This window comes from Pleurodeles waltl, chromosome 4_2, assembly GCF_031143425.1.
Source record: "Pleurodeles waltl isolate 20211129_DDA chromosome 4_2, aPleWal1.hap1.20221129, whole genome shotgun sequence".
Taxonomy (NCBI): Eukaryota; Metazoa; Chordata; class Amphibia; order Caudata; family Salamandridae; genus Pleurodeles; species Pleurodeles waltl.
The window spans coordinates 640,413,827-640,436,468 of NC_090443.1; the positions used below are offsets into that span (position 1 = coordinate 640,413,827).

General features: G+C 41.2%; 1 protein-coding gene across 6 annotated transcripts in view; it reads right to left on the reverse strand.

Moving 5' to 3' along the window:
• The window catches only part of ADGRL2 (adhesion G protein-coupled receptor L2), a 228,396-nt gene that overhangs the window by 59,955 nt on the left and 145,799 nt on the right, over window positions 1-22,642 (reverse strand). For all 6 annotated transcript variants that reach the window (XM_069232209.1, XM_069232207.1, XM_069232208.1 and 3 more), the window contains exon 6: window positions 4,645-4,938. In XM_069232209.1, the coding sequence (XP_069088310.1) occupies window positions 4,645-4,938 (294 nt within the window). The remainder of the gene's footprint in view (window positions 1-4,644; window positions 4,939-22,642) is intronic.

Genomic DNA, 22,642 nt, shown 5'->3' on the forward strand with positions numbered 1-22,642 from the left:
CGGGCTGGACGAAGCAGTGTTTCTTCTGCAGCATTTGTTGTTTCAACTGTTTATAAAGAGCTCCTGCTCTGTGCTCCCGCTGCATTTGTGGACATCTCCCAGAGAAACTAAAGAACGTGGTTTCATGTTAATGCTTTTCATTCATCACTACTGCCTTTTCAACTGGTGAAGATTCTATTCTTGTGCGTGTTTTTATAATTTCTGCAGTCTCCTCTAGATCTTTTTGTATCCTGAATCTAGCTATTATTTGTACCCTGGTTATTCAATTTTTTTCTGTATTGATCACTTTCTTCTGCACCCCCGCCTCCCAATCGTTTAGGTGTGAACTTTGGGCCCAGGTTTGGTTAGTTCCAATCAGAATTTCAATTGCTGCAACCAATTCCTTTCAGGACCTACCTGTTCCAGTGTTGTCAGTTTAGGTCAATCATTCCACTGAGCACTTGTCACTAAAGTTACTGACTGCTATCTGGATGCATCAATGAAAAGAGACTTTCTTGTAGGGTCAGGGGAAGGGTTCCGTATTAGGACCCCTCCTTATTACAACAACACACGTTGTTAGCTAATATCGTTGGTACTATCCAGTCTCTGCTTCAGCAAGCACTTGTCCTTCACAATTCCTGTGACTTCAAGCATCTGCTTATTAGCAGCCTTGTATGTATCTTTTAACAGTTATTGTGCAAAGTATTACAAACTAAATAGCTGACTTTGATCACCGATAATAAATAACATGGCCAAAAATCCTGAACACCGCTGAAAAAAGTATACTCCAATTTCATTAAGGGCCTAAAGTATAGACCCGTCAGTTTTTTAACTTCTAGGCAAGAATAAATGTGATACCAATATGGTTGCCTACACACATTATCAATACACTCTTTCCCTAACAAGATGCATTTTCACATTTCCCTGTCTACTGAACAGCATACAATAAAAAAAAAATTCATCTTTTGACGACAGCACCCAGGAGCAAAAATAAAAGAAAATATGTATGGGAACTGAGAAAAGATGGCTTGGGAAAATAAAAGTTAGCATTAAAAAATAAAACTTTGCAATTTTGTTTGTCCTGCTGGGCACGTTTTTGCCAGTCACAAGCCTTCTGTTTGCAGGGCACTAGAAGTTAAAAAGAACAAATAGTACCCCGATCATGTTGGGAGCAGCAGATGGGCACTAATTAAGTTGAATCAATTAGTGCCTGATCCCTGCTCCACACAGAGAAACTGAAATGCCGGGCGTGCCTTGATGAATTGCAAGGCTGCCACGCAAACCAACAAATGGTGAGCAACAGGCGGGATCCAAACTCTTTAATGAACACAACCAAGTCTTGCAAGCGAGACGCATGCGCAAGCGCATGCATTCGCAGAGGCTCGACCCTATCATGATTTCATAATAATGCTCAACCAACTCAGTGCTTAGTTTGTAAAACAATAAGTGCCAGGGACCTCTTCAGGAGGTCACTGCCACAAAACATTGCCCCTGCCAGTCCTTCCAATTACAGTGCCAGCACAACAAACAGCAATCACACTCCTACAAGTGTGACAATTCTGACTATCCTGGACCCCCAAAGCTACACAAATGGCTTGGATGGCAGGTATTAGCCATTTTAATGTATATTGAATTAGTAATTGTTGTGTTAATTTTGAAAGAAGACAAACAGTGCCGCCATGTGGCAGGCTGTCATAAGTGCCAGTGTTGACAATTACGTGCTGGTGGTGAGCACTACAAAACACTGGCTCAAATTAAGCACTGAATTATCTGCCCCCTTTGTGCAAAATGTTTAGATCCGGATAGCAGGTTCACTGCACTCTTACTTTCTTGGGTGGATATTATTAGGAGGAAAGTATAGACCACTTCTTTTCGGAGAACTCCATGCCCCCTCTCCTTTTGTGAAAGGGCTGCTAAATACATTCAGATTCTAGTCCTTGATCATGGTTAGGATGTTTCTGAATGAAGGGTAAGGCAATCCACTATTCCTTACTTTGAATGCTGAGGTTTATACCTTTGCTTTGTAGCAAAAGACTACAAATACTGAGACATGCACACGCCTCCTGATTTCTGTACAGGCCAAGTATTAAGGTAATCAATGTAGACAGAGCTTTGGCGTGTTTATTTGTTACAAATATAATGGAGTCGTCCAATGATATTTCCAGCATCTTATGCGCTGGTTTTTACTAATGTTACCTAAAAAGGAAGGCCAGAAGGGTCTGATACAAGTCAGATTTTCATAATATGCAAATAAGTCACTCTAGATTCATTGTAATGTATGTATATTTATCTTGAGTATGTTCTGCCACGGATGTGGCCCTCCTGGCTCTTTTGGAGACTCTGGACCTAATAAATGGTCACCAGTCCCAAACTGGTTTATCAGCGATATCAGTGACTGTTTTGATCTGAAGATCGAGGGAACTCAAAACATCAAAGTCTTAGTATGTTTTATTATTGATGCTTCTCTCACTTCCATAGTGCTCTCAGGTTTACCAACTGAGAGATTCATTATCCTACATTCATTTTTATATCCTTAGAATGGAAAGGGCAATTGTCAACCAAGACAATGGAAGGCTAGGGACTTCCAGGTTACTGACGTTTCAGAGTGTCCTTCTGATATAAGCAAGGCTGCCAATGGACTATTCAATACATTCTGCAACTACCTGCTGTGCAGCATCCCCAGTTTCATTAAGCAGGATTAATCATGTTACATTAATCCGCTGTAGCCACATCCATAGCCACTTAGAGTCTCTGATTTGCCTCTCAGTTTAAAATCTAGCCACAGAGGTAAGACTAAAACTAAACATACGTACTCTGGCTGAATTTTGTAAGAGAATAATTGAGAAAGACACCCACAAAAGTCAAACCTATACTAAGGTTTAAAGATCAACCCGTTATCCCTTCTAAAGTCATGTCAAGATCTTAACAAAAGGAAAATTTTAAACTCTATGCCAAATGAATCGCTTGGATACTGCAACATGGCAGCAGACTTTGTGCTTTTGGGGCTGCTGGTTGTCAATATACATTGTCTTTTCTCACAAGAACCATAGATTCTAATTCTATGGCATGACCGGAGACTTCAGATTATGCTTTCTCTTTTCTTTAATGTTCAAACAGCAGCCAATGATGGGTTATGTAGTTTAGAGTTTAGTTAAATTTGATTGGCTGCTGTGTGAACAGTAAAATAAAGAGAAAGCATAATCCTAGTCTCCATGTCCTCAATAAATTCTAAAATTCTTGATGCAATAGCTATAAAAAAAATTGTATTAATTATGAATATATTTTTTCAACCAGTGTTACACATGCTTAAGCCCCTTCTATATCAAAGCAGCACAGCCTCGTGTCTGCATACAAATGCATTTTACGCATGTGCGCACTGACATTCTTGCATTTTAAATCTACCCATTCGCCAAAAGTAAGCAATGTTCAAACATTTTCTCCAAATAAATCGATGATTCGAGTCATAACAGTAAATCAGCCTCAAATATTTTGTGTATTACTATGCTCCCCCTCCAAGTTTCAAGGAAGGCAGAGAAAAACAGTCACCTTTAGGAGACAGAGGTAGACCACAGCGCTCTGATAGAGATGCAGGCAATCAGCAGAAAACCTGACGTTACACAACAAGTTGAGCGAGAAGGAATGATAAGAGTTAAACGTGTTATACTAAGTTCAGTTAATTTACACACCAGAGGTGATTGAGTTCTCAATAAGAACATAATTTACAGCAAAGAACGCCTCCCGATAAGCATTTTACTTATTCCCAGGAATTCATTGATTTTTATTTGGATATATTTTCTGAAAAAATTTAATTGTAAAACTGTAAACTTCGTACTTGTATAGCGCACTACTCACCCGTTAGGGTCTCAAGGCGCTGTACACATACCGCTGTGGAACCCCTCCTGGCTTTTCCCTGTGAGGTGCCCACTCCTGGGCAACCTCCAAGGTGAAGCCAGGCATCCCAGCGCTGTTGGGGCCGTTGTGGAGATTAAGCAAGCTATTGCCCAGAGTTACAGAGTTAGATTAGGCACCGATGCGAGAATTATCAGGTCCGAGGAAATTGAGCCCAAGACCCGCCGAGGCGGGAATTGAACCCTGGTCCTGGGGCCAGATTTCTACATCAGGGTCTGCCGCTCTAACCAGTGAGCCACACTTGGTGAATGACCATGTTAAATTTAGGACAGTTGTATTAAGAAGAAAAAAAAGAACACAACAGCATGCAATTACCTTGATGGTGGTTCTCTGTGAATTAATCTAGAGCCAACCCACTGCATTTGAAAGAACAAAGCTTAAAAAAAACATTTGAAATATGGCACCAAAGAATGTAATGAACCCAATGAAAGCAATGGGTAAAAATGGTCCATGCATGATCACGAGGTACAATTATGGGTGGCTGTGTCCTGGTACATATTCCGAGGCCAAAAAAACATAAAAGTTGTCCTCTACAGAGTGAGACGCAACAGGATGTAGACCGTTGAACAATGTGTAACCAATCACACATCTGTTCAATGAATGTCAGCCACACCCCTATCAGACATGTTAGATTTCACATTCTTTAAAAACATTCTGTTACTAGAGAACAAGGGCAGGGCCAGATGAGACATTGATGCTTACTACGTGAGACAGTTGATAGATAGAAACAAGGTACTAAGGAAATGTAGTAATTACCACGAGTGCCTCTGGGACAAGGGCGTTCAACAATTATTCCTCTTTGTGTCTGAGGCCAGTTGATCCCCCTCTCCTCCTTGGCATCGCAAAACCTCTCAGGTAATGGAAAGCTGGTCAGTACGGGCATTTTTGTAGTAGAGACTACGGGTGGTGGCTTTGGTCCCTTGGTTCCTACTTTAATTCCTCCAGCTAGAGTTGTACTTATTGGAGTGGTCTGTATGGTTGTGCTGGTGGTCGACATCGTTGTTTTCATTATTTCTACTGAGGGAGTAGTTGAGACAGCAGTGGTAGGTTCTGTGGATAGATAAGTTAAGTTTAGTCAGTCGAAACAGAACGCAGAATTTAAGTACAATTTCTATTATGCAATTAAAAGGCAAAACTTGGTCCCTTAAATGTTATCCAGTTGCTTTGTGATTATGCTTGATCACTTTGGTTTCTAAAGGATGTTCGTACGAGCAAATTATGAACTTCGATTACCTTCATCATGTTAACAATCCTTGTTATTATTTGGTTGCAACATTAGCAAGGAAAGAGCAAATAATGCGTGTTGCAAATGGAATGAGCGCTGCCTGCTATGTATTCTAGGATTCATGTTTGACATAGTTTTTAACACTACTGTGTGAACATTCTGCACACATCCAGAATCCATGAAAAATAAATCTATTCTAACTTCCAGTATTCAATGAGCTCACAAGAAAAAGCCCTAGAACTGCAAACAATACATTCTGTAGCATAAAAAAAAAAAAAAAAAAACTCCATCTCTTAATTAGGCCCTTCTTACATCACTAGGCTTTCCTAGCACGACACGGCACAGCAGCCTATTTTCATGTCACAAGGTGCTATTGGGACAGAGCACTATTAAAAGCTTGCACATCACATTTTTGCCTTGAGCATTTTTGACAATATGAACTTTGAGTATAAGAAGGACTGCACTCTGTTTGCAACTTAGCGCAGCCACTTGCCAGGTCTAGGCCTTGCTTTATAATACATGCAAGTCATTCCTAGGGTAGGCCCTAAGCTATCCCCAAAGGCAGGGCGCAGTGTATATACAGGGTTGGACATATACTTTTAGGTTTAACATGTCCTGGTAGTAAAAAACGATGACATTCCTTTTTTCAGTACTGCAACACCTATCTCTCACATAGGTTAATATTGGGATTACCTTGAAACAGTCTAAGTGTAATTTCCAAGTGAGAAAAGATAGAAATTTGGAGTTTAGGGTCTCTGGATTCACAATTTAAAATCATAACTTATGTCATTAAATACACATCTGTGGTGGGTGACAGCTGGGCTTTGTGCATTCCTTGAGACAGTCACATACAAAGGGAACTGTGGTGTGACATTTACATCCTGATGGTCCATCAACAGGTTGATGGGCCTTCCTGGGCAGGAGAGAAGGGAGGAGCAGACACTTGCAACTGAATAAGGCCTTGGTTGTCCCCACAAAAAGAGCTGCAAAGCCCCCTCTACAGTGTCTGGAGCCAGGGAAGGAAGGGCCAAGGACACTGAGCATTTCAAAGAGCACACTTTGAAGTCTCCCCACTTCAAAAGCTAACCTGGGAAGAAGTACTAGACCCCAAACCCCACCAAATCAGAACACTTCTGGATCTGAGAACATTTGGCCAGGAAGAAGAACTGCTGTGCTGCCAGGAGGGAGAGAAGGACTGGACTTGCCTCTCTACATGCTCTAAAGAAATTAAGTAACTCAAAGGGCTTGTTAGCTTCTCTTCTGAAGTGTCATGACCATCAAAGACTCCCTATAACCCTGCTCAGCTGCTGGACTTTGCCAACTGAGTCTTATCCGGCCAAGAGGTGACAATCCAGTCCAGGGCCTTAAAAGGAGACTCTGCAGCTGCTTCCAGGCAAAAACTGATACAGTTGCGATGATCAGAACTGCTGCATCCTCCCACGGATGCATCGCCACTGCCGCTGAGGTAGAGGACTTTACATTGCTGACTGCGCCACTCAGAATCAACGAATAACCACCAGCCCTGGCACATAGCTGGCTGCACAGCTCCAGAACGACTTATGACCTTCATCGCAGGTGCTCAAGGCCACATCTCGAGGACATGGCATTGCCAGCTGTGCAGCTCAACGACGACACATCGCCCTGACTGTGTGGATCGGATGCATCACCTTTGCATCACCGGCTTGCTGTCAAAACAACTCTCCATCCCAGGTACTTTTCAGCAGGCCCTGTGTGGGTCTTGTAGCCAGCCTGCTCTCCACCACAGGCGACCTGAACTTTGGATTTACCCAGTCTAGCACAAAACCTCAACTACCTTTTAGAGCTACTGATTTCTAAGCACTGTACGATTATTCTTTAAAAATTCATATCTCAAGTTCTACTTATTGGATTTTTGTCGTTTTGGTCTTCTTTTACTCATAAAAACAATCTTTATTTTTCTAAACCAGTGTGGAGTATTTTTGTGATGTTATCATGGTGTTACTGTTTTAAATGTTGCACAAATACTTTACACATTGCCTCTTAAGTTAAGCTTAACTGCTCTATGCCATGCTACCAGAGGGTGAGCACATGTTGATTTAGGTTGTATATCTGATTTACCCTGACTAGGTTTGTGGTCCCTCCTTGGACAGGATGTATACCTCTGTTAACTAGAAACCCAATTTCTAACACGCCTCTACTCATGCTATGCAGGAGAAGCATTCATTACACCTTTTGCCTTACCTACATAGCTCCTGCAGAGGCTCTTATTTGTTTAGCTTGTATATAATATACTAATCCCCTCCCCCACATTTCCCAAGAGGTCTACCCTCAAGGCACCAGACACCATTCAGTACGAATCCCTGGAGAAATGTTAGCATGTTGATACAAGGGTGCTTATCTGCAAGCCAAGCTGGGCTCAAATTTGTGTAATATTAAATAAAATATAAGGGTGCCAGATACAGGAGTACATAGAAAAGAATAAATGAGAATAGCAACTATATAACGTACTATGCCAGAAATATGCATTTGGTTAACTAGAGGCCTGATGTTCAATTGCCACTATTTTTTTTTTTTTACCTGTTAAGATCATTTAACCTGTTGGGTGCCTTGGACGAGGTGATCTCGTCTAAAGCACCCAGGAACTGGGGGGGAAGCGCTAGCGCTCCCCCCGTGGGCCCCCCCACCCACACACCCCGGTCGTGGAAGGAACGGGAATCCCTTCCCCTTCCACCACCAACCCTCCCTGTGACGTCAGCGCGTGATTGTGCGCTGACAATCACAGAGGCCTCCTCCCATCGCGTTGGAAGATCAGCTTCCAGCGCGATCGGAAGAGAAATGCAAAGCATTTCTCTTCCGATCACGTGGAGGAGGCCGGAGAGGCTTCAAAGGGAAGGAAATTAATTTCCTTCCCTTTGAAGTCTCTGAGCGTTTTAGCAGCCGGATTGCAAGCAATCCAGCTGCTAAAACGCCCACTAGACACCAGGGATTTATTTATTTTTATGAAATTGGCATGAGGGAGCGACTCGTTGGGCAAGGGTCGCTCCCAGGGGAGGCATTTTTTTTCAGGCCTTTTCTGCCTCCCTGGGTGGGGGCAGAAACCTCTAGGCACCAGAGCAAATTGTTTTTTTTTTTTTTTTTTTTTTTTTAAGAGGTGGTGAGCGACCCCCTTGGGCAAGGCTCGTCCCCCTAGGGGGGCAAATTATATTTAGGCCATATCTGCCCCCCTTGGTGGCAGACTGGCCTATTTTTATGAGGCCAACCTGCCCCCAAGGGGGACAGAAACCACTAGACACCAGGGAGTTTTTTTTTCTTCGAGAATTTCACGCAAGGGGAGCGACCCCTTAGCCAAGGGTCGTTTCCCTGGGGGGCACATTTATTTTAGACCATTTCTGCCCCCCCCCCCCGAGGGGCAGATCAGCCAATTTTAATTAGGCCGATCTGCCCCCAAGGGGGGCAGAAACCACTAGGCACTGGGGATTTTTGTTGTTGTTTTACAGATGGTGAGCGACTCCTTAGGCAAGGGTCGCTCCCCTGGAGGGGCAAATTGTATTTAAGGCCGTTTCTGCCCACTTTGGGGGCAGATCCGCTGATTTTAGGTCAATCAGACCCCCCCACCCCCAAGGGGGGCAGTAACAACTAGGCACCAGGGATATTTTTTTTGCGCCAATGTCACGCAACGGGAGTGACCCCATAGGCAAGGGTCGCTCCCTGGGGGGGTGAGGGGGCAAGTTTATTTTAGGCCATTTCTGCCCCCACTGGGGGCAGATCAGCCAATTTTTATTAGGCCAATCTATCCCCATGGGGGCAGAAACCACTTAGGCACCAGGGATTGGTGTGTGTGTTTTCTTTAGGGAGGCAGCCCATTGGGTAAGGGTCGCTTCCCATGGGGGCACATTACTGTTGGCCATATCTTCCCCTCCATTGGGGGCAGATGGGCCTATTTTTGAAAGGCCCATCTGCCTCAAGGAGTGGCTGGGGGGGCAGAAAGCCCACCAGAGGCCAGTGAAGTTTTTTTTCTCCAAAAATAAGATTGGGGGTATGGCCATACCCCCACCCCAAATAAATGGGTCCAAAGTTGTTCTGCCCACTAGTTGGCAGAGGGGCACTTATCCCTGATCTGATGGGGGGGGTAGAAAGTCTGTTAGATGCCAGGGAATAAAAAAAAATAAAAAAATATATATATATTGGGGAGGTGGCTACCAACTAGTATGGGTCTGGTTACACCCCCACCTCAACTGAAGGGGGTAACAGTATTTATTTCAGCTCTCCCCCGCACTCAAACATCTTATCCCACAGCAAGCAAGAACACATTTGATTATTTTGGGTTTTAGTTTTACATTTGGGCCATGAGAACTTGGCTTACTCTAAAAATCGTCCCACTTGGAATGGTGAGGGCTGCACTCTATGGGCTTTGGGACGCTGCCATGTAGAAAAATCCACAAGACCTTGACACATCTGAAAACTAAACGTCTGGGTGATTCCAGGGTGGTGTGTTTCACATGCACCCCGCACCATTTTTGAACCAACAATCCCCTGCAAACCTCCAACTTTGCTGGAAATCACACATTTTTCCCTCGTTTTTGTGATGGAACCTTACGGAATCTGCAGGAATCCACAAAATTCCTACCACCCAGCATTGTCTCATCTATACCGATAAAAATTCTGCAGCACTTTTTGAAAACTGCACTTTTGGACCCCCTTTGTTCCCCCTCAATATCAACATGTTTTTGTCTCTTCCCTTTCACAAGCACTTGGCCCACCTACACAAATGAGGTATCATTTTTACCGGGAGACTGAGGGTTACATTGGGTGGTATCAGTGCTTGAATTGGAAAAAATAAAGTGCAGGTACTCTCTGCCAGAGTACCTGCTTCTTTCTGAGAAGTGCCGGTACTCTCCAATTAAAAGTATTACGGTTTTCTTGAGATGTGCCGGTACTCCCCCTCTTAAAATAAAAAAGTGCCGGTACTCAGTACCGGCCCATTTAAAGCACTGGGTGGTATGAAATGTGTCCCAGTGCGGTGATCCCACACAGAAATGTGGAATGTGATTTTTTTTAGCTAAATTTTAGGTTTGCTGAGGATTCTGGGTAAGAAAACATTGGGGGATCCACGCAAGTCAAACTCACTGGACTCCCTCGGGTGTCTAGTTTTCAGAAATGTCTGGGTTTGGTAGGTTTCCCTAGAAGGCTGCTGAGCCCAGGACCAAAAACGCAGGTGCCCCCCTGCAAAAACAGGTAGTTTTGTATTTGATCGTTTTGATGTGTCCTGATAGTGTTTTGGGGCATTTCCTTTCGTGGGCGCTAGGCCTACCCACACAAGTGAGATACCATTTTTATCGGGAGACTTTGGGGAACGCTGGGTGGAAGGAAATTTGTGGCTCCTCTCAGATTCCAGAACTTTCTGTCACCGAAATAAGAGGAAAAGGTGTTTTTTTTGTCAAATTTTGAGGTTTGCAAAGGATTCTGGGTAACAGAACCTGGTCAGAGCCCCACAAGTCACCCCATCTTGGATTCCCCTAGGTGTCTAGTTTTCAAATATGCGCTGGTTTGCTAGGTTTCCCCAGGTGCCGACTGAGCTAGAGGCCAAAATCCACTGGTAGGCACTTTGCAAAAAACACCTCTGTTTTCTGTGAAAAAATATGATGTGTCCACGTTTTGTTTTGAGAAATTTCCTTTCATGGGCGCTAGGCCTACCCACACAAGTGAGGTACCATTTTTATCGGGAGACTTGGGGGAACATAGAATAGCAAAACAAGTGTTATTGCCCCTTGTCTAACTGTAAATTTTTTCCTTCCAAATGTAAGGCAGCGTGTAAAAAAAAAAAGACTTCTATTTGAGAAATGCCCTGTAATTTACATGCTAGTATGGGCACCCCGGAATTCAGAGATGCACAAATAACCACTGCTTCTGAACACCTTATCTTGTTGCCATTTTGGAAATACAAAGGTTTTCTTGATACCTGTTTTTCACTTTTTATATTTCAGCAAATGAATTGCTGTATACCCGGTATAGAATAAAAACCCATTGTAAGGTGCAGCTCATCTATTGGCTCTGGGTACCTAGAGTTCTTGATGAACCTACAAGCCCTATACAGGGAGTGCAGAATTATTAGGCAAATGAGTATTTTGACCACATCATCCTCTTTATGCATGTTGTCTTACTCCAAGCTGTATAGGCTCGAAAGCCTACTACCAATTAAGCATATTAGGTGATGTGCATCTCTGTAATGAGAAGGGGTGTGGTCTAATGACATCAACACCCTATATCAGGTGTGCATAATTATTAGGCAACTTCCTTTCTTTTGGCAAAATGGGTCAAAAGAAGGACTTGACAGGCTCAGAAAAGTAAAAAATTGTGAGATATCTTGCAGGGGGATGCAGCACTCTTAAAATTGCAAAGCTTCTGAAGCGTGATCATCGAACAATCAAGCGTTTCATTCAAAATAGTCAACAGGGTCGCAAGAAGCGTGTGGAAAAACCAAGGCGCAAAATAACTGCCCATGAACTGAGAAAAGTCAAGCGTGCAGCTGCCACGATGCCACTTGCCACCAGTTTGGCCATATTTCAGAGCTGCAACATCACTGGAGTGCCCAAAAGCACAAGGTGTGCAATACTCAGAGACATGGCCAAGGTAAGAAAGGCTGAAAGACGACCACCACTGAACAAGACACACAAGCTGAAACGTCAAGACTGGGCCAAGAAATATCTCAAGACTGATTTTTCTAAGGTTTTATGGACTGACGAAATGAGAGTGAGTCTTGATGGGCCAGATGGATGGGCCCATGGCTGGATTGGTAAAGGGCAGAGAGCTCCAGTCCGACTCAGACGCCAGCAAGGTGGAGGTGGAGTACTGGTTTGGGCTGGTATCATCAAAGATGAGCTTGTGGGGCCTTTTCGGGTTGAGGATGGAGTCAAGCTCAACTCCCAGTCCTACTGCCAGTTCCTGGAAGACACCTTCTTCAAGCAGTGGTACAGGAAGAAGTCTGCATCCTTCAAGAAAAACATGATTTTCATGCAGGACAATGCTCCATCACATGCGTCCAAGTACTCCACAGCGTGGCTGGCAAGAAAGGGTATAAAAGAAGGAAATCTAATGACATGGCCTCCTTGTTCACCTGATCTGAACCCCATTGAGAACCTGTGGTCCATCATCAAATGTGAGATTTACAAGGAGGGAAAACAGTACACCTCTCTGAACAGTGTCTGGGAGGCTGTGGTTGCTGCTGCACGCAATGTTGATGGTGAACAGATCAAAACACTGACAGAATCCATGGATGGCAGGCTTTTGAGTGTCCTTGCAAAGAAAGGTGGCTATATTGGTCACTGATTTGTTTTTGTTTTGTTTTTGAATGTCAGAAATGTATATTTGTGAATGTTGAGATGTTATATTGGTTTCACTGGTAATAATAACTAATTGAAATGGGTATATATTTTTTTTTTTGTTAAGTTGCCTAATAATTATGCACAGTAATCGTCACCTGCACACACAGATATCCCCCTAACATAGCTAAAACTAAAAACAAACTAAAAACTACTTCCAAAAATATTCAGCTTTGATATTAATGAGTTTTTTGGGTTCATTGAGAACATGGTTGTTGTTCAATAATAAAATTAATCCTCAAAAATACAACTTGCCTAATAATTCTGCACTCCCTGTATATCCTCGCAACCAGAAGAGTCCAGCTGACGTAACGGTATATTGCTTTAAAAAAATCTGACATCGCAGGAGAAAAAGTTAGAGTAAAACGTGGAGAAAAATGGCTAATTTCAATATTTTTTTTATTTCAACTTTTATTTTCTGAAGGAAACACTTGTAGGATCTACACAGATGACCCCTTGCTGAATTCAGAATTTTGTCTACTTTTCAGAAATGTTTAGCTTTATAGGATTCAGCATTGGTTTCTCACCCATTTTGGTCACTAACTAGAAGGAGGCTGAAAGCACAAAAAAAATTGTAAAAAGGGGTATGTCCCAGTAAAATGTCAAAATTGTATTGAAGTTTTCCAATTCAAGTCTGCCTGTTCCTGAAAGCTGGGAAGATGGTGATCTTGCCACCGCAAACCCTTTGTTGATGCCAGTTTCAGGGAAAAAAAACACAAGCTGCCTTCTGCAGCCCTTTTTTCCCATTTAAAAAAAAAAAATGGTCACTGTATTTTGGCTAATTTCTTGGTTTCCTTCAGGGGAACCCACAAAGTCTGGGTACCTCTAGAATCCCTAGGATGTTGGGAAAAAAAGGACGCAAATTTGGCGTGGGTAGCTTATGTGAACAAAAAGTTATGAGGGCCTAAGCGGGAACTGCCCCAAATAGCCAAAAAAAGGTTCGGCACAGGAGAGGGAAAAGGCCTGGCAGCGAAGGGATTAAAACAAAAGAATGTAGCTTGTACTTCTTTTGCTATTAGATAGTTTCTGATTAGTTGGGGTGCCATTATCTAATACTGAATGAAAAACAAATTCACTGTCATAAATTCAGTTCCAGTGTGATCAAGTTTGCTGTAGGGTTAAAATAACTGAAGATGCCTGTATATCAGCACACACTACAATAGCAGGTTTCCTAGATTTACATGTTTGCACTTAGGATGACACTGTCCTCCTACACAGCTAAATGAGGTTTCCTGAATGCACCTACTCAAAAGGACGTCAGCCTGTTTTGCCATCTGAGTTTGATAGCATATTGCATTGTTAATTTTGAAATTGTCTGACATACATTTAACGAAACTTTAAGTAAGATTATTTGTAACTTTTTGACAATTAGATAACAGAAAGTTGTGATAAATACGCACTGTATAATAGTTGCATGCAGAGGAATATTACAGGAGCAGGTTTTAAGACATCTCCATTGTTAATGCAACAACAGGAGTGACCGCTTCGCTTATGCGTGTGATTGCATTAAAGTTCCAAGATGCCTATGGTGCAGTGATCTGATCTGCCGTGCAAGACAGTGTTCTGCAGTACAATTCATTAGTCTCACTCTCCCCTGACCTAATGCTTGCAACGCCGCATTTTACACGCTTCGTTTAGAAATCACTCGCAGGTAGCAAACAGAATGCAGTTTGGAAAAATTCAAGAAAACCTTTCAGTACCACCAGCTGAAGGGAAACTAACATCTTCGCACTCTTTCTAGTTTTTTGAGCAGCCAAGTCGACGTCCTGTCACCTGCTGTCAACGCTTGCCAGACACAATAGCCTACATAACACAAGCTTCGATCTTTTTATGTCATGCAAAGAACAAACACAACAAAACGGTTTTCAAAGCACACCGAAAACAAGACCAAACCAACCCTCCTCCCAAAAAGACTCCACAAAATAAACACACAAAGCTACAGAAAAGCCAGAGAATAAGCCTATCAGCCAAAATAGAGCCTGGAAATACATAGATCCAAGGTGCGACATGTTCTATCAAAGATTTAAGACAAAAATACGAATATGAATTTTCGCAATCCACAGTCAAACCCATAGTACTGGACAAGTTTGATTCACGTGACAGCAGTGAGTTGTTCATAAATCACAGACCGAAAAGTCAGCAAAATACTTGAAATGAGAATTTGTTCCCAGTCAACAAAACAGAGAAAAGAGGATTGGGCATTTCTGTATGGCCTCTGATCCAGATATTTTTAACGCTGCAATATATTTAATGCATGAAGCTAAAAAATACAGTTCTTTCCTCGTATTCAAAAACTTAACTCTGGAGACCGGTGATGACTCCTCCGAATAAAACTATGCCTGTAGAACGACAACCTAAAATGTAGTAGTATAAAAACAAAAAGATGTGCACATGACCCACTCAACTGATACAAAATAACAGAATAAAAAATATCTATATGAAATTACAACCAGAAAATACGATCTATAGCATAATTCAGCACAATTAACCACCCAAATTAGTATGAATTCGACATAAACGTAATTTGCCCTACTTGATTCAGGGATAGGCGTTCTTGATAGAAATGCTGCCACCTCTTGACCTTGAAATCTAAACCTTAAGTAGACCGTGAACTGTAAGAAACTACCCAAAGTCCTGAAACGGTCTGGTAGCACCGGATTAGTCCTGAAATTAACACCTATACAGACTTCTTCTGGAATGGCAGATCCAGAGGCACCCTAGCCTGGCAGCAGCTGTCCGATTGCCCTATTATAAAGAATGCAATTACATTTTGATGTAGTAATGTATGTTCATGTTCCTTTTGTACGTCTGCGTGCCAATGCATTATGTTTTGATTTTAACGAACCAGATTCTTTTATGACACTAGAAGAATTCCAGAAACACTTGAAATTAGGATCTTCATGCAATTTATGCAGAAAAGCAAACTGCTCTTTTTTAGCAAAGTTTATTAAAGTAGCTACCCATACATAACTATCCCAACTGTGACATCAGTATTAACTGATCACTTTATAAAAGTAATACTGCCTAACCTGTGGGTTCTAAAGCACCTTTCATCCCCCACAGGAGTTTACGGTGATCATTTTATAAATGAACCTTAGAGTTTATGTATTGCGCATCTCTGCAATAGGCTCATTCAGAAAAATGAGGCTGTTATTCTGTAAAATCTCCAATTGTTTTTCAATAGTGATGTCGCTTCCCCAGTCAACATTTGTGAGAAGCCTAACAGTCCTTTGCAGAAGGGTTTACTAGTTGCTGCTGAATCAAGCATTAGGAGGTGTGAAAAAGGAGAGTATCCATAAGTGGCAGGGAAGGGCTGATTAGAACTATCACTCCATACATCTCAAGACACCCGCTACTAATTATGGTGTACTTAATCACTAAAATCTGCATTAACAATGCTGCAATTAGTACTAGAACTTGGATGGCATTTCAGGTAATTCTTGTATCACTTAAGCTATTGGAGTCTCAAGAGTGGTCTCCAGTTTGAAAGTGCTTGACAGCTATCTGACACTGAAAAAAAAAAAAAAAAGGCAAAATCGACATGTGAAGCTACAGACTGCCATGGCTTTTTTAATAAAAAACACAGACCCACAATAATGTTCCAAGAAAACACCCGAACTAAAATATTTCCAAGGAGTACAAAGCCAGAGCCGAGAAATTACGTTGCAATTACTGATTTCTATCTGCCATCTACAGCGGCTGGTGAATATTAAGTTGAAAGAATACAAAACAGATTCAGGCAAGAAACAAATTTCCGGAAAACTACGATCATCCAACAGCGAATGCTAGTGCTACCCAAGAAAGAGAAGATGATCCACAAAAGGTACTGGTGTCACTCACAATGAGCTAATATACCTCAAGCTCTTAAATTATCATCTTACTCATTAAAGCAGAGGTGATTTTCATAGACTACAAGTGCATCTCAATGACTCAAGCACCAGAGGCCAAAGACCAGGAAAAGAAGCCAAGTCAGGATGTCTCACTTTCACTCCATTAACTATTAAGCTTCACTTTTTTGCAGGCGGCAAGCTGGTCTGCATCACTGGGTATAGGTAGACACACAACAAAATACAGGTTAGGAGCTGGACAACAAATTGCCCTTAACAATCTGGACAAGCTCTTGAATTTAACAAAAGACCTTGATGGGATCATGTGACAACTAACATGGTGGATAATCATACAAAGTAAATAAAACGCTGTTTAAGCACATGGCAAGTTAAATAGGATTAAGTATTGATGTTACAATTCAATTCGCAGCTGTGTAATTTAGGGATTAAAAGTCAAACGTATAGAGAAAGAATAACCAAAGGACACACAAACATTTAGATTTTGCACAATGTGACAATTTGACTTGAAAGCAATGGGAATCAGGAGCAAAGCATGTTAAAATACAAATATTTTAAGAAACTGAAATTTTAACTTTCAACCGCTAGAAACAATTTAGGGGGTTATTACAACTTTGGAGGAGGTGTTAATCCGTCCCAAATGTGACGGCTATACCACCAGCCGTATTACGAGTTCCATAGGATATAATGGACTCTTAATACGGCTTGTGGTATATCCGTCACTTTACTGTCACTTTTGGGACAGATTAACACCTCCTCCAAAGTTGTAATAACCCCCTTAGTGTTGTGTTTTGTAAAAGCCAAATTGTGCTTTAGGGCTTGAAATATATTTATTCAGACTTTAGAAATCTGAAGTGCAGGAAAAGGGCAGAAGAAACTGGATGTGCATGGAAGCATGTGCATTAATCCGTCAAATTATTCGCACAAACTTGGTGAAAAGCTCCGCAAAGCCATGAGGGCCAAGTGCAAGAGAATTAATGGGTTGAGCACACCCACAGCCGATGGTACCGATGTCAGAGTTAGTCCATGAAGAGAACTAGGTGGTTACAAATGGGGAGGATCCGGGAAAGAGAAGGAGGGGTTGGAGGGTGTGTGTACATTCAAAGAAATCCAATCAAAATTGATTATTTTCCCAGACATGCTTGGTCAGATTGTTATTGGCGATTTCCGTTCAATGTTGACCATGCTACCTTTTAACCATTCCCTTCCTCCAGTTCACTACAGATCTGTAATCTAATGCAGTTTGAAGGCTGAAAGGATTTATTCCATGTCAAGTCTGTAACTATGCCTTTCACCATACATACCAACTGATCCTGTACAAAGTTATGCAACACAGTTATTTTGCAATTTTACTCTGTACATAAAACAATCATGGATACCATGGGTTTGACAGACATGAATTACAGAAAACGGCACAATTTAAAGCTCCAGCAAGTGACTAAAAATACTGCAGATGTCAGTGAATGAGACAGCTAATCCTTCGTGCTGCATCTGAAATAACTCACGTCTAGACATTCCACGTAGCCTTTACACACATATTGCTGGCAGTTATGGGCAAGCAGTTATCAGTTTTGCACTTGCGCTAGATAGCAGCAATCGCATTCGTTGTATAGATCAGGAACTAAATTAAGCATTTATCAGAATTATCTCTGTATTGATCGAACTCCCCAACCACGCTCTAATCCAGGAAAGAGCTTAAGACTCACATTGTTAAGGAACACAACATCATGATGCAATAACAGTCTACAAAGGATACCCCACTATCACATGGTGAATGCCTTTTTCCTTTGATTTTTTACATAGCTCTGTTGCCTTTCAGATAGCTTTGCATTACATAAACATTAAATATATATATATATATATATATATATATATATATATATATATATATAAATAATTACAAGTTAAAATGTGACTCAAAAAAGGCACTGCTAATTATTTATAACTGGGTAAGCTAATAGTATGCCTAATACAGCATACCTCTATGCAACAACCAGTGGCAAAGCCAAAAGTTATCGACTTTGACATGGTTTAGACCACCTTTTGCCATACCTGTTGCAGATACTGAACATCATGGGCAAAAAAAAGCCCAAATCCATCACCCACAGTGACGACTTATGTATGGGCATTATTATGCCATACATGTGCCTGCACACATCATGATGCGACAGGCATTCTGACTTTTAGTGACAGTGATTACTTATGCATGCATCCCCGCACGTGTATGCAAATTTCACAAAGTGAGAGCTCCTTGGTATTTTTAGTTTATTTACTGTATTTACCATTCCAAGTTGTTCGACGCCATCTTGGAGCATCAAATTACCAAAAATAAATAAAAGTAGCAGCCTTGTAGACAGTTACATCTGCTGGTCTCTTCTTTAAATAAGCCCAAACACACTGAGGGTTGGTGAGCAACGTAAGAGAGAGGGAGTGATATAAACAGTCAAGCAGTATGGGGGATGGGAGAAGCAACGAATGAGCTGGGGGTTAGTAAAGCAAATTGAGTATAGGGAAACAGGATGTGAAGGAAGAAGCAGCAAAAAGGGGAAAGGAGGAGAGAGCAAGAATTCAAACGTATCGCCGTTGAGTGCTGAAAGCAAAAGAAAAAAGTAGTTCTCTTATTGTAAGCAGTAAAAGTAAACAACTCGTCAATGAAAGGTATAGGAAAAAAGTTAAGCTCTAGGGAAGGCACAAACACAAGAGAAGTTAAGAAATCTATATATTAACAAGAAAGCAACTGAGAGTTTACAACAAAGCCAACCAATTGTGAACAATCGGCTGACCCGAAGCCCACTTCAAATATTGGTATTGTATACAATGGGCCTTTCAACAGGAAAGCTAGAGTTGCCCATAGCAAAAAACAAACAAAAAGGGGACACCAAGGCCAGCCAAACAAACAAACGGAAAGTACCAGTCTAGTTATTTAATCCAAGTCATACCTTCCTAAAGTGAGAAATGAAATTATGAACTTGAATTGAAGGCTCTCTCTGCACTAAATAACATACGTGGCCTATTGATGTCTGTTGTATTTATCGGTCATTCATTTTTAGAGATATCAAAAAAGAAACAAACTTCCGCGTTTCTATGTTCAACTTACTACTCCTCACTTAGGTTACCAGTAGAAAGTTCCTGGTACTTGGGACTGTTCAATGAGCACTTAAGTGATATCTGAAAAGGGGACCCTTTTCTGTTTGATATGTACCCACTGCTTAATAATATTTCCAAGTTAAAAATACAGCAATACACCCAAGCACGTCAGTTTTGGAAACATTCAGCCACCAATGTTTTTTTAGGATTGCAGCATAATATTCAGTTTCCAGTCAGCAGCATTCACTTCTGCTTTCACAGACTGCCTGGAGCATTCAGTGTTTATGTCCCTACATTTTTTTTTACCAGTTCAACATGATGGTCAGGTTAGAGAAGCATGAAACACACCACCTTATTTTTATATAATGCTATTCATTAGATAATATTAGCATTAAGTTATTCATTTAATACCCCTAACCACCATCAATATCCATATAGATGTATCAATGAAAGATCACAGAGATTGACTATAGTAAGGTCAGACACTACTGTCAAAATAATCAACTATTCACTTTTTGAAATGATCACTCCATATAAGAACACATAATTTGCGTAAAGTGAACCTTGCCAGAAGGATGCACCACTTGCAGCAGGTTGTCAGATTATTTACTGTACTCGGTCAACTGTTTTTTTTTGTTGTTTTTTTTTTAAACAGCATGCATTCTTAGTTTGCTTTAGTGTGCCTCAGACGAATAGAAAGTTAAAACATATTTGGGTGTTAGTTGGGGGTCTAATGTGATCCAGTTTATATTCTCTGCAATGCTGTCAACTTTGCATGTTCCAGCCACACAATCTTAGTAGTAGTTGAACACTTAATAGTATAGCTATATCTATAAATACAATGTAAACACTGTATATGGATCTTTGAAGTGAAGGGATACATCTACTCTATTTGCCAGCTGGTAAAAAGTCAACAAAATAAAAGGAAAAGATGGGAATTAAGTTTACTAATCTTTCAAAATGATACTCAATACAGTAATGTTTATTTTTTGATTAATACAAATCAAAACAATAGTGCAAGGCAAAAATTACATTTTACACTGATTCATTAACATCTCTGTAGTTGAAATGGCAAGATGAAACATTTGGAAATGCTTCAGGCTTTCATTGCATTTCATGCCATTTATTTTGGTATGGCCAATTTAGCACAACATTTTGGGAGATCATCTTGCTCATTATTAGTGTTTAACACTAAGCCCCTCATTACGAGTCTTGCAGTGGCGGTCGAGCAGCCAATGCAGTGGTCCGGCCTCCACATTATGACCATGGCGAAAGCGCCACAGTAGTACCGCTGGCACTGCCACATTTTGGACAGCCGACGGCAGTCCTAATCTGCCAGTGCAGCACTTCAAGCAGCAGAGCCCTGGGGATTACGAGTCCCCTCTTCGCCAGCTTTTACATGGTGGTTGCACCGCCATGTAAAAGCTGGCGGAGACGGGGCATCAGGGGCCCCTGTACTGCCATGCACTTGGCATGGGCAATGCTGGGGCTCCCCCATGGCCAGCCCCGTTGCGCTTTTCACTGTCTGCTTGGCAGTCAGAAATTAAATCGAAACAGCACAATAAATTAGCAGACAGTGAAAAGTGCTACGGGTGCTGCTGCACTAGTCGCACCGCAAGGTTGCCGCCATCTCTATTATGAGCCGGCATCAATGTTGTTGGCTGTTTACCGGCGGGAGGAAACTCTGTTTCTGCCCGCTGAACCAGCAGGAAACTCTTAATAGCCCTGGCGGTTTTCTGACTGAACGGCTTCAGCGGACAGGCGTTTCTTTCCGCTGAAGTCATAATGAGGGCCTAAATGACTAGTGTATTCGAAAAAAATAAAGTACATTCATACAAGTAAAACACCTTGTTGTCCAACTACAGACCTCTTAACATCCCAAATCCTTTAACAACGTATGTAATTGTGGGTTGAGAGACATAAAGGGGAGTACATTATCTTGTGCTAGTATAAAGATTGTTCATCAACCAGTAACTTTTAGCAGCACAAAAAGCAATTAAATATTAGCTTAAAATTGTTGAATATGTTTACCAAATAGTGGACAAGAAGTACCAGGTTATACACTGGACTCTCACAGTTACTCATACAAACTGCAGTTAGGAACATTGAACCAAAAAGCTGATCAAAGAAAGAAACATTTGTGAGTCTCGAACCTCACAAAATATAGCTTTTTACATTATAAATACTAGATTCTTCAATGAAATCTGCAAGTATGAATTACGTTTTTCAATGTCAACCAGACTATCATTTTGTACCCATAAGAAATTAACATTTTTAGAAATTGAAAACGTAGGGCACCACATTCTAACTTATGAGAAATGATGAAAAACTAACTTTCATGCACACTACCAAACATTCAGTGTTATGATGCATGTTTTTGTGGCAGAATTTTCATGAAGCACCTTCAGAGTCTGGAGCACAGTATATATAGTTTTGTGATTCTCTTTTACTGAATAAAATATTTCAAGATCTGTTTTAGAACACAAGGATTCCTTCATGAGAAAATAAATCAAAACAGCACAATTAATGCTTTAAGGGACTCAGTTTCCCTTCTTACACATGCAACCACAACACCTAGACTAATCACCTCCTTGGGAATAACAATCAATATACTTAAACCAGATAAGTGATTTCAAGTAAAAATATATTTATCCATGCTATTTTACATGCTGACAATGACTGCTTCAATTCAATTCATCATATATACAAAGTCATGATGGACCATTGTGCCCTCTCTAGTGCAATATTTGAATGATATAAGTACTGATTGAGCAATTTTTCCATGCTATTTCTTTCTTTTATTAGTGAGGTATGTGTGTGGTATATTTGGGTACGTATGATGGTAAAGAGAGAGCGAGTTCTCTATTTTTTCCTTAGAGCCCTGTCACACACACACACACACACACACACTATATATATATATATATATATGGAAAATGTCACTTACCCAGTGTACATCTGTTCGTGGCATTAGTCGCTGCAGATTCACATGCTGTGCACATCCCGCCATATGGTGTTGGGCTCGGAGTGTTACAAGTTGTTTTTCTTCGAAGAAGTCTTTTCGAGTCACGAGACCGAGGGACTCCTCCCATTTCGGCTCCATTGCGCATGACTCCATCTTAGATTGTTTCCCCCGCAGAGGGTGAGGCAGGAGTTGTGTATGCTAGTAATAGTGCCCATGCAATGGAGTAATGTACATAATTTAGTTTAAAGTAATATATTTACAAATATACAGATGT